This window comes from Carcharhinus amblyrhynchos, chromosome 7 (assembly GCF_965287045.1).
Source record: "Carcharhinus amblyrhynchos chromosome 7, sCarAmb.v2.hapA, whole genome shotgun sequence".
Lineage (NCBI taxonomy): Eukaryota > Metazoa > Chordata > Chondrichthyes > Carcharhiniformes > Carcharhinidae > Carcharhinus > Carcharhinus amblyrhynchos.
In genome coordinates, this window is record NC_137330.1 from 22,267,661 (window position 1) to 22,281,145 (window position 13,485).

At 39.9% G+C, this 13,485-nt stretch overlaps 1 protein-coding gene across 1 annotated transcript in view; it reads left to right on the plus strand.

The window, feature by feature from the left end:
• The first annotated feature begins 1,134 nt into the window (after positions 1–1,134).
• Positions 1,135–13,485, plus strand: part of LOC145345425 (chorion-specific transcription factor GCMa-like) — a 30,818-nt gene continuing 18,467 nt past the window's right edge. Inside the window, exons 1-2 of the mRNA XM_080193242.1 lie at positions 1,135–1,233; positions 3,884–4,136. Of these exons, the coding sequence (XP_080049368.1) occupies positions 1,135–1,233; positions 3,884–4,136 (352 nt within the window). The remainder of the gene's footprint in view (positions 1,234–3,883; positions 4,137–13,485) is intronic.

The window sequence follows — 13,485 nt, forward strand, 5'->3', positions numbered from 1 at the left end:
CTGGAAACTAGAAGGTGGCGCGGTTTTGTCCTGTTTTGCTCTTCCATTGGAGAAAGTGCCTTCATTGCTGCTTAAATGATGGGAGGTTTTTTTTCAACTGGAGCCAAACCTTTGACTCGGGCCCTCATTGGACTAGAGAGCAGAACTTATTTGCATGGCGTACCATAGCGTTGATGCTCCGATGAAGATTGCCGTTCCTTTCCTGGATTATGTAACTCATTGAAGCGGCGGCTCGGAACCTGGCTCAAACTTTCTGACGCACTGGACACTTGAGCGCTCTTCCACACCACCGACTGCCCGGTCCATCCAACATCCACCCTACCCCACTCAGTCTGCAGCCAGGTGAGCGTCAATGCACGGATTTCTTCCACCTATGCTGTTAGATTGATTTCATTCTGTGATCACCGGTGTACCTGCCTGCATTCATTTTCACCGAAACTCTGCCCTCATTTCTCAAAGTTTTCCTAAACTGGGTGTGCTGAGCTTCGGGTCACTTTAACCTTTGACTTATTTGCATCTCACGAAGTTTGATTTCTCGTCTATCACTGTTCGGTAATGATGTGTCTGTTGGAACATTTTCCAGTGAAATTAGGTTTAACTGGCATCCAAGCAGTACCGTCCCTCCTGACCGCCTCTCAAACTGGCACTCATTTCTGGTGTTTTAATTGACTTTAGCAATGATATTGACATATGTTGTAGTCAATATTTTACAATCTTTAGCTTTACACCATCCTTGATCTAGATACACGGGATCAAAGGTCCTCTTGTAAAATCACTTACTGAGTTCTTTCTAATAAGTGGCGTTTCGACATTTAAATTTAACCAGGATTTTATTTAACAGGTTAGCAAGATGATGCATTTGTTTATGTAAAAAAAATTGTTTAGTTTTTGATTTCCATACCGCACATAAATCGCTTGCTCGAGTTGTGACCTGCTACCCATTTATAACATAAACTATTCCATCGAACAAGTTTTGTCAGCAATGTAGAGTTGATATCTATCTTTTTATCTGCATTTCAGAGGGGAATTCAAAACCTCTCAGATAAACCGGTTCTGGATTTTCGGGAGAGGCTGGTGGGAGGCTTTGACTTGGTGATCGCACAAGCGAGAGGGAGAGAAACCTATCTCAGGAAGATGTTGAAAAACGGAGAACACTGTTTTCCAAACTCCGGCTACATCTCTTCCCTCGAATCGCCGCTCTCTTGGGACATCAACGACCCCAAACTGCCCCAGGTTAGTGCGCTTTCACAGGAGCTCATACAGAATCAGGGGTTCCACTCTCCTGTTTAAGGGGTGACCGATGAAAGGTCACAAGAGCTGGATTAACTAATGTCCCTCTCCCCCCACCCCCTCCCCCGAAATTGGAACATGGGGAGCGGGGCTGTCAATTGTCATTCAAATTGAGACTGAGATTTCATACCTGGAATCAAAATGAACTTCCTTCGGTATATTGAAATCTCTTCAACTTAATAACCCCGAGTTGACGTATAGATTTGATTCTGTAGAACTTGATTCTATCCCGCGATCTCTGGTGTGCCTCACGGGATTCATTTTCACAGAAACTTTGCCCTAATTCCTCAATGTTTTCCTAAGCCGCGTGTGCAAAAACTTTCAACATTACGTTTCAGTTCGGCTCACTTATACTTCGACATAACTTAGAATCTATCTTCTGATATATACTGTATTGAATAGCTCTACAAAGGAATCACATTTGTTTATCTGTTTATCTATCTATGTGTCTATATATCAACTTAATGAGTTGAAATCCCTGGAAATGTCTATTTTGAGCATGGTACAAACTTACATTCAGGTCGAGCAAAATTCCAAATTAACAACTGAATTAACAACAGCAACCTCCCATATTCTTGATGAATCGACGATACACTTTGTCTATAATTTTAATGTTCAATCTAGAATGGAGAATACAAAAATATATACAATATTTAAGTTGAAGAGATTTCAATATACCGAAGGAAGTTCATTTTGATTCCAGATATGAAATCTCAGTCTCAATTTGAATAGCAATTGACAGCCCCGCTCCCCATGTTAATTTCGGGGGGGGGGGGGGGGGCGTGGGGAAAGAGACATTAGTTAATCCAGCTCTGTGACCTTTCATCAGATCTCACTCCGCAGATGCTGCCAGACTTGTTGAGTTTTCCAGCATTTTCTGTTCATTATTTCAGATTCCCCTCCCCCCCCCGCACTATTTGCTTTTTTTTGCCGCTATAAATTTCATTGCACTGACTTGATTTTTTTTCCCCACTTGAAAAGCGTGTCCACTCTCTACATTTCAAAAGGCCAGTCTTGCTCAATTCCACGAGAGGAGAGAATCCCCAGAAATATTTGCACACAAACTTGCGGATTAATTTGCATTCAAGTACTGCGAACATAGATTTCTGTCCATTAGAGAATCATTCTCATATCTCTTTCTCGCGTTTAGTTATGGATTCTGTGCCCCTACCCTTTACCGCCTGGTAGTTTCGTTGGTAAGTATTTGAAATGTTTCGTCAAAGAATATTTGGGTGTATTTTCTGAAGTCCCACCTACAGAGCAAATGCCAAATGCCCAACTCTGGAGATGTTCTGGTCGCTGACTCCATTCAAACGCCTGAAACTTTAAATGGGCAAGTGGTAATATTACAATACAGATCGATTCTGCTCCTCCTTGCCTGCGCATTAAGTGGGGAGAAATGTTAAGCGGCCTGTCCGTGTCTCGGTTTGTGTTCTACACATAGGTGCCGCCTCAGTGGGGGAATGACCAGATAGATGTTCCTGAACTTGCCCCGCTCTGTGAGAGCTTGAATTGAATGATTATTGTTAGCCTGTTTCAGTCGGCAGGAACTTCGTTCAGAGGAGGTGGGGGGAACTCAGGATTTGAACGCAGCGTCTGGGTCGCTTTCAACACAAGAGCGCAGATATAACGATATATTAGATCCCACAACAATAATTGAAAAGCAAGGCAGTTCATGTCAGAGCACGCGGCTATCAATTTTGCTTTTATAACACTTCCAAAATAAAAAAATGCAACTCAGTGGCCGCCAAGCAATTTGGATACATGTGTCACAGGCATCGTATAAATGCGAATTCCTTCTGCACTATTCCACAATGTTTTAGCATCTTCTAACATTGCGGATGATAAATTCAGCCGCTCCGTGTCAGACACAATAGTCCTCCGAAATATTTCTAGCGATCGCTTCACAATGTGCTTCAATAGCTGTGTAAAGATAACCACAGAAGATGTTAAACCCGAGCATACAAAAGCAAAATACGGTGGATTCAGGAGATCTGAAACAGAACCGGAAAATGCTGGGGAGAAGATACTCAGCAGGTCTGGCAGTATCTGTGGAGAGAGAAAATAAAGCTTTTCCCGCTGCTTCGATTCGAAAAGTAAAAATTAAGCAACTATTTGGGTATCTATTGAAAAATGCACTTATATGAATTACAACATTACTTTTTTATAAATAATACAAAAGGACCGCAGATAAAAATGGAAACGAGATTTCCTGTTAAACGATATTAAGATACAGCGCAGGACCTGAAACCACTCTATTATCCATTTATTGTAACACATTCATATTGTTACAACATTTTTTCGATTGTTCTCTGTATGATATAAACTATATTGATACATCCTTCAACAGCATAATTCTTAAGACAAGTTCTTTGCTGTTTCCTTACTGATCTTTTAATTAATAATGTTCATTAATGCTGAGCTCTGCATTCAAATCACCTCCCAAAATCCATTGGATCCTGAAAACATTCGAGACCTGATTTTTCCGCAGGCGTTTGTGACATTTTTCATTCCCACTGTCGGTTGTGACTGAAGCCACGCGGCCAGCTCAAAGAAAACCACATTTTATTTATTGTTGAATTTCTGTTTGAAGGATGTGCATCAACTGGACAGTTTCCAGGAATGGACGGATTCCTATATAAAATTTATTTATAGTGCTGATGATAAAAATGCACAAAGACATCAGAGCGGTTGGGCCATGAGGAATACCAACAACCACAACTGCCACATCCTGAAGAAATCCTGCCTGGGCGTAGTAGTTTGCAGCAATGATTGTTCCTTGCCTGATGGGAAAAAGATCTATCAGAGACCAGCAATATGCGATAAAGCACGACAGAAACAACAAAGTAAGTTGAATCTGATCAAATTTTTAAATTGCTCCATTTATTTCAAATACTTTTCTCCTTTTTCATTTCTGTTACTGTTGTTGAACAGGGCTATGGAATACTTATAAAACTCATTTACAATATTATTCCTGGTGTTCACAAAATATTCCAGACCTATTCAAATTGAAGCTCAAATTTATTTTTGTTGCTGCTGCTAACCGGGGTCATGAGTAAATCTGACGCAGGAGAATGGCACAATTACTTGATATTCTGAATATACACATTGATTCTGAGAGAAACTTACGGGAACGCACAGAACAATGGACCGAATTATACCAGAACTATGAAGTTGTACCTTTCAAGAAAGGATGAATTTATTGGGCCAAGCTTCTCTTGAAAAGAGAGGAATGATATAATACGTGTTTTAAAATTATAAAAGATTTTCAATAGAATAGGTAGGGAGTGTTTTCACTTGTGGGTAAGAGAAAAAACAGAGGCCATAAATATAAGACAGCCAACACAAAATTAAATCAGGTATTCATTAGAAACATAGATTTGTGAGATGTGAAACTCACTACCACAGGAAATGGTTTTGAGAAGAACAACACACATGCTTCTAAGATATGATGGAGAAGGAAATTACATGGTCACACAGATAGAGTTGGTAAGAAGCTTGAATGGAGCATAAATGCCAACATGAACAGGTTTGATTGAATATCCTATCTTTAGGCTGATGTTCCTAGGAACCTGCATGCAAGTGAATTTGTATTCATCAGATCAATAGCTGACACATTAAAGCATAGGAAAATATATGAAATTGTTTATATATGTTTGTGTTAAGTTCATTTTGCTGAAAGCCAGCAGACACACTTGAACCAACAAAATTTATGATGAACAAAGCCCATGCTTTGTTGTGTTTTTTCTGGCAAACCATTTATGTGTCTGATGAGCTATATGTGCTATTGTAACTAATAATGGTCTTGAGAGTTCTATAGCAGTCTCCTATGATGGCTGCATTGATACAAATGTAACCTGATAAAGCATGACCATCTGGATTCTGACGTTGGACAACAGATTTTAGTCCAGGACAGTGGTACACTTACTCCCAGCAGGTTCTGTGAAAATAAATTGAATTTGAACACTGCGATTAGATCACTGGAAAAATCATACATATGCCTTCTTCAGTCATTGCATGTTTGTCAACTTATCCCCTTTTCCAATCCCCATGCATCTGTCTCATTTTCCTTTCCCTGTCTTTCAATAGCATGAATCAGAGTGAATGCACAGAACAAGTGACAAATTGTAGGCAGTAGTGGGGACAGGGAAGAAAGACTGACAATTTCAATCATACTTTGGGTACACAGTTTATTTCAACATTTTGCTAAATGGCAAGTCTTATGTGGCATTTATTGTAATCTAAAACAAGCTATATAAAAATATTGTAATGTGCAAACACAGATACATAAAGCTATTACAAAAGGACACAAGTAATTTAGGTTTTACAAATATTCGCATGGAGCGCAAGAGTAAAAATAAATTAAGAAAATAAAAAGAGATTTGGGAAAGTCATAGTTAGAAAATATTGCATATGTTTTTGCATTCTCCATTCTAGATTGAACATTAAAATTATAGACAAAGTGCATCATCAATTCATCAAGGGTATGGGAGGGAGGGGAGGTTGCTGTTGTTAATACAGAACTTTTGGAATTTTGCTCAACCTGAATGTAAGTTTGTACCATGTTCAAAACAGACATTTCCAGAGATTTCAAAATATCTCATAGGAGCACAAAGTAGTTCTTACACAGTTAAGTTGAACAGGTTATGATGGATTTTATCAAAGTGGTGCGGGAGAGACAACTTTATTGTTTTGAAGATGAGGGCTTAGAAGAAATTACTTCATGTGGAAAATTATTTGCTGTAGATGCGGTTGATGCAGAGATTGGTGTACATTTTCAAATAATACTGAATAAATATTTGAAGCAGAGGAAGAATAGACTGGGTCTGTAGCTGAATAGACTGGGTCTGTACTCGTTGGAGTTTAGAAGGATGAGGGGGGATCTTACATAAGATAATGAAGGGGATGGATAGGGTAGAGGTAGAGAGATTCTTCCCGCTCAGAAAGGACAGCAGGACTAGAGGGCACAGCCTCAAGATAAGGGGGGTGCAGTTTAGAACGGAGTTGAGGAGGAACTTCTTCACTCAAAGGGTGGTGAATCTCTGGAATTCTCTGCCCGTTGAAGTGGTGGAGGCTACCTCGCTAAATATATTTAAGACACGGGTGGATAGGTTTTTGATAGGCAAGGGAATTAAGGGTTATGGGGAGAAAGCGGGAAAGTGGAACTGAGCCACTTCAGATCAGCCATGATCTTATTGAATGGCGGGGCAGGCTCGAAGGGCTAGATGGCCTACTCCTGCTCATATTTCTCATGTTCTTATGTTCTTATGAAGACAGAGCTATGGGGTGAGAGTAGGGCATTAGACTTTGTTTTGAACTGATGTAGTAAAAAGCTAGCACACAATGAGTCCAATAGTTTCCTTAATGTGCTGCACACATCTATTGCTCCACACATATGAAATGTGTGATTCAAAATATAATACAACACATGTTTCACCACATAGTAAGTCACTCAATTATTTGCATGGCAAAGTAAGCATTTGATGACATTTTAATTCCACAATTTATTCACATCACTAAGGGAATGCAAATATGTATTCTGTTTATATGCAAGAACATCACACAGTTTCTTTTTGGATTTTCTTTTAGGATTTAAATTAGATTATATTCTGGAATTGGAATTGCAAAGGAGCAAAAGATTTGCTGAGGATTTCACAAACTTTTGAGCATTTGCTGGTTGCTAGATTAATAGGATTTCTGTATGAAGTAAATTTTGTACATTACCTATTGTTCCTCTCCAGATCCAGAAAATTAACACTATTGATCCATACTAAATGAAACATAAAGGAAATAGAACCCATTGTGGCTACATTTTGCAGAATTGGTCATGACTATGCTGTTTGCTTCATAATAAATGTATAAAAATGAATGGCTTTGGTGAGGGCATTGAAAAGATTTATTAGAATGGTTCCAGGGATTAAAGATACATGGAGAGACTGGAATAACTTGGATTGCTCTCCTTAGAGTTGTGGAGATTTGATAGAAATATTCAAAATCTTCAGGCTTTAGATAAAGTAAGGAAAGAAAAGCAGTTTCCATTGGCTGAAGGGTCAATAACCAGAGGCATAGATTTGTGGTGCTTTGCAAAAGAACCAATAAGCACGAGGAAAATATTTTTACTAACGAGTGGTTAGTATTTGATTGGCGCTGCTTGATAGGGTGGTGGATACAGATTTAACAACAGTTTTCCGAGAGAAATTTTATAAATACTTAGGAGGGAAAAAGAACAACAAGAATATGGGAGAAGTGTAGGGAAAGGTTACTAACTGGATTGCAATTTGAAAGAACAGGGATAGATTCAATGGGAAGAATGGCCGCCTTCTGTCCTGTACTCCTCTATGACAAGCAGTCCATTCTTTCATGCTGCAGCTTAGGAATCATGATGTGGGTATGCCGGCGTTGGACTGGCGTAAACACAGTAAAAAGTCTGACAACACCAGGTTTTAGTCCAACCTATTTATTTGATAATATACTCACAAGCTTTCGAGGGGACTGCCTCTTCGTCAGGTGAATGGAGAGTTCTGGCCAGAACTTTTTACTGCAGCTTAGGAATACCAGGGTTCTTTTCTCCGCAAAAGTCAAATAAAAAGTGTAGCCTAACTTAAGGGAAATAACACTGAGCCTTTCTGTCTTGAACCCAAATTAAGGGTAATTAGAGATGGGCAACAAATGGGACACATACATCCCATGAAAGAATTTTTAAAAATGTTCATCTTCTTTCCCCCACCCTGGATTTCACATGTCCAACACCTCACCTCTCACCAAATTGTATGTTCTCTCCTGCAGGGGAGAGAAAGCAGTGAATTGTGAAGAGGGGGCAGGGACATCATTTGTAGAGGTGTCTGTTTGTAAGGCACAGGTGCAGGGTGGCATGGCTAAGAATGAGTGTGTGTGTTGGTCATGCTGGTGGGGTTATGAGGAGGTGCCTCAAGAGACAGAGAAAGGATTGAGCAAAGCTGCAAGATGTATTTGCCTGAAATGGTTGGCTGTGCTGGAGAATCCTGGGTAAGTCAGAATATAGGCCCTGGCACCAGACAGTGTTATGTCATCCTGAAGCCCTGGATCCTTTTCATGCACCACCTCCGAGTTGGAGGGATATTCCTGCTGCTGACTTCCTCTGTCATGTCCACCCACGCTTGTTTGATTAGAGAGGTTGTCCTTTTTCTCCCATTCTCACGTCACCGCAGTACTACACCGCCACCACCCCCCCCCCTCTTTCCCTCACATTCTGCAGCAGGACCTCCAGGCAGGAGGTAACAACCTTCCCAGATGATCTCCTCCTCATTCCTGGAAGCATTGCTACCTGAAAAATCCAAGCGCTGCTGAGCTTTTCTGAAACACTCTGTGGTCCCTTTAGATAGAAATCTTCCCTTTGACACAATGACTTATAAATTTACCCAAGTTAGGTGCATTGGCCATGCTAAATTCTCCCTCAGTGTACCTGGACAGGTGCCAGAGTGCGACAACTAGGGGATTTTCACATTAAGTTCATTGCTGTGCTAATGTAAGCCTACTTGTGACACGAATAAATAAGCTTAATTGATCACGGAGCCCAGATGTGTGATGTCAGTTGGCTTGCCCGAGTAAAGGGAATTGAGCAGTCCTGCCTATTGGCATTGCCTTTGACAAGGTACCACATGGTAGATTGTTACATCCCACAGGATCCAGGGCGAGCTAAGTAAATGGATACAAAATTGGCATGATGATAGAAGCCAAGGTGGTTGTAGAGGGGCTGTTTTTCAAACTGGAGGCCTGTGACCAGCGGTGTGCCTCAGGGATTGACGCTGGGTCCACTGTTATTTATCATTTATATTAATGAATTGGATGAGAATATAGGAGGCATGCTTAGTAAGTTACTAAGATTGGTGGCATCGTGGACAGTGAAGAAGGTAATCTCGGATTGCAACAGGATTTTGATCAATTGGGCCAGTGGGCTGGTGAATGGCAAATGGAGTTTAATTTAGATAAATGCAAGGTGATGCATTTTGGTAGATTGAACCAGGGCAGGACTTAGTTAATGGTAGGGTGTTGGGGACAATTACAGAACAGAGATCTAGTGGTACAGGTTCATAGCTCCTTGAAAGTGGAGTCACAGGTGGACAGAGTGCTGAAGAAGGCATTTGGTGTGCTTGGTTTCATTGGTCAGAACATTGATTACAGGAGTTGGGATATCTTGCTGAAGTTGTACAAGACATTGGTAAGGCCACACTTGGAATACTTGTACAGTTCTGGTCACCCTATTACAGAAAGGATATTAATAAACTAGAAAGAGTATGGAAAAGATTTACTAGGATACAACTGGGACTTGATGGTTTGAGTTATAAGGAGAGGCTGGATAGACTGGGACATTTTTCTCTGGAGGGTAGAAGGCTGAGGGGTGATCTTCTAGAGATCTATAAAATAATGAGGGGCATAGATCAGCTGTCAATATCTTTTCCCAAAGATAGGGGAGTCTAAAACTAGACGGCATAGGTTTAAGGTGAGAGGGGAGAGATACGAAGCTATCCAGAGGAGCAATTTATTAACTCAGAAGGTGGTGAGTTTCTCAAACAAGCTGCCAGAGGTAATAGTAGATGCGGGTACAATTTTGTCTTTTAAAAAGCGTTTAGGCTGTTACATGGGTAAGATGGGTATCAAGGGATATGGGCCAAATGCGAGCAATTGGACTTGCTTAGGGGTTTAAAAAAAAGGGCAGCATGGACAAGTTGGGCTGAAGGGCCTGTTTCCATGCTGTAAACCTCTATGACATCTATGTGACCTCAGCATTGTCCCACTGTTCTTCATTAAGGTTCTGTCCATCACCTCAGTCAAAATATTTCCATTGTTTTGTGGTGAGTAAGGAAAGTAATGATTCCCTGCCTCTCAACTGTCTCTCATTCTCTGGGAGAAGTTGATTATTTTCTGAATTTAACCTATTTGTGTGGAGTCCAAGAGGAAATCAGAGCTGAAGATTTGCAGCTAAATCTCTGGCAAAGAATATCAATGTTCCTCATACAGTTAAATGTACACTGAGCCCTTCTTGTCCCTCTTCCAGTGAACGAAGGCTTAGCTAGCGAATAGTTACAGTTCTTGGGGATACATTTTTGCATTCATAAGCTGATGATCGACCAGAAAACTTTCATCAACAGGTCTTTATGATATAAATTTTCCAGAATTGGAAGAGAATTCAAATATGAACCCAAGCTCCACCCATCAGTCTCTCCTTCACCTTAGTGTTCCAGAAGCATCTTTGGAATATTATTTTCCCTGCCAATATATGAATGGAGCTTGGCAAAACCTTATGTGGATTATTAGAAGCATCGCCACCAGTACTTAAGTAAAGCTTCTAAGATCTGTGACAAGAGAATGCTACAGAAATTTGGCAACCTGGGTCTGAATTTGATTCTATGCCAGTTTATGTCTCTTCGTGTGTCCAGTTGCTAAAATTTAACTGTCTTGCAGCTAATGCAGTCTTGCATTAGCCACTACACTGTAGTTGAGGGCCTCCAATGGCCCTGTGGGTGCAATTGATCCCACCATGTGAAAGCCAAAAATAAAAGAAAGCACCTTAGGGGCAGCACGCTGGCTAGTACTGCTGCCTCACAGCACCAGGAACCCGGGTTCGATTCTTGGCTTGGGCAATTATCTGTGTGCAATTTGCATGTTCTTCCCATGTCAGTGTGGATTTCCTCCCGGTGCTCCGGTTTCCTCCCACTGTCCAAAGATGTGCGGGTTAGGTAGATTGGCAATGGTAAATTGCCCTTTAATGTCAGGGGACTAGCTAAGGTAGGGTTATGGGGATAGGGCCTGGATGGGATTGCAGTTGATGCAGACTCAATAGGCCGAATGGCCTCCTTCTGCACTGTAGGGATTTTATGATTATGCCTTCTTGTACCGCTGGTGTGCCAGTTCAGGGAGGTTGGTGGAAATTGCAAGACAGTAAAGCAATTGTCATTTTCCCCTTGTTTGGAGCAAGACTGGAGATCTTCCTGTCCCAGCTGTCAGGGAAGTCATGCTTGATTGCAGCCTTCTCAAACACTGAAAATATAAAAAAAAACTTGCATTATCATGCTGTCAAAATATTTCTTATAATGATTTACTTTAGGAGTGCAGTGATGGCTTTGGAGCAAATGTGGCAGTCATCATGCATCAGTAAAATCCCAGAAACATTACATACATTCTATAAACACCCTCTTCCTCTATAAGCAATCATGGCAGCCATTCTATTTACAGGAAAGTCTCTTACATTGAACAAATAATTAATCTCTTTTGACTGTGTCAATTAAAGGGAAATGCTAGGGAGCACTCATGGAAATAGTCTGTTCTTCAAATAGCAGCAGAGTTATTGGTGCCCAGTTCAACTGCAAGAACATTAGGACTTTGTCTAATTTATCCAAAGGGTGGCATTATAGTGGCAGCCTAGATTATGTGCTTAATTCTTAAAGTGGGGCTAAAAGACAAAATCCATAACCATTTAACTCAGCTAAGTGCACTGCCAATGGAACCAAAGTGACACAGACAGTGGTGATACTTGATAAGGAAAATATTCTGGCAAGAACATTGAAAGAACTTCCTACCCTTCCAATGGTAAAACAATAGGCTAGTTAATGCCTACCTGTACAGACGAATGGGACCACAGATTAATGCCTCATCTGGAGAATGGTATCTTTCCTCAGACATGTTGATAGTTAGCTATCCCTCCAGTGGATAGTATAATTTCAAATCTAGATGGATCATTAGAGGTTTCTACGGCTGGGAAGAATTGTTGACTATGTGCACACCTTCTCTTTTCATCTCGAAACTGATGATAAAAACATTACTCATAAATCTTTTGAATGAAAACCTAGATGGAAAAGGAAAGTTGGGTAGGTGTTGTTGAACAGAAAAAAAACTTTAAAATGTATCTAATAGACAACAATACAAAATGTGCCATTCAGGAATTCGGCCTACTTGAGCACCATTGTCACGCAGCTTTAATTGCAAGAGATCCCCGGCATGTCAGGTGAAATATTAAGTTGAGGAGTTTTGGTTAACACTATTGAACGGCCATTATTTAATAAATTTGACTGAAGTTGTCCTTGTAATGTATGCTGCTATTTAATACATCATTTAAATATAAGGTGCAACCTCTACAAATATTACAGGCTTATGAATTTAGCATTACGTTCCATGTCTGAACTGTCTGATCAATAGCATTGAATTAACACATAACTTATCAAGTACTGGAATTCATGGCTGTAACAGCATTTGTATAGGCATATCATAGGCATCTTTTGGCCATAAAATGTTTGATTTATCTTCACAGAGATTTAGACAAATAGAGTTTGCTTCCCCTTCATTGCATCTAGTGAAGCTATCGATTCACCTTTTTTGCATTTTAATTAACAAAAAATGGTTTGTTTCAACACAAGTCAGAGACTACAGAAAGTAACTTGTTATTTATGATGTAAGAAGATAATTTTATCAGCTAAATTACAGTACTCCAAATGAAAATTATGCTCATATTTCCAAAAAAGGCACTAGAACAGCTTTGTGTAACTTGTAAACTAAGCCTTAATCATCATTTTACTTGTACAATGAGGATCAAGTTCTAGGATATGCAAAAAAAAATTAACTTCCATCCTGTTTCAGATGCTTCTAACTTTCGATTGTTTTACTTTACAAATAAATAGAAGTAAAAAAAAACACGCTCTTTGGGTTTTTGCAATAGTTAGATTGATAATTAGCAATGCCATTTTATAATCAGGTAATGCCAATGCCACTGTTATGTTAGTGTTATGGAAAAAATATTTAGTTTTAAGTATAATTTAACCGTCGAAGCCTGTTCTCCAGCGAAAATGTGCTTTCATTATCTATGCATTGAATAGGGTCAAAATAATAGATGTTTGTTTTAAAACCACACCATAATAGTTAAACCAGGAGCCTACAAAGAGACTCAGCTGGTATGCCAATTGATATATACAAAATGGGCCCAATTTTAACTCTGAAAGTGGACAGGTTTTGAATAGATTAAATCAGGTCCAATTTAGTATAGTCTTATTTATGAAAGCACAATTACAGATAATTGCTCTGAAATCTCATTGTTTTGTCTTATTGTTGCACACGTATGTTGAAAAGGAGGCAACAATGGGAATTGAACATTTTAAAGCACCATTTTACTGGCCCCTAAATTGGTAAGAATTGCACTTCTGTCTGAAGACTGCAGTTTCAAACTCA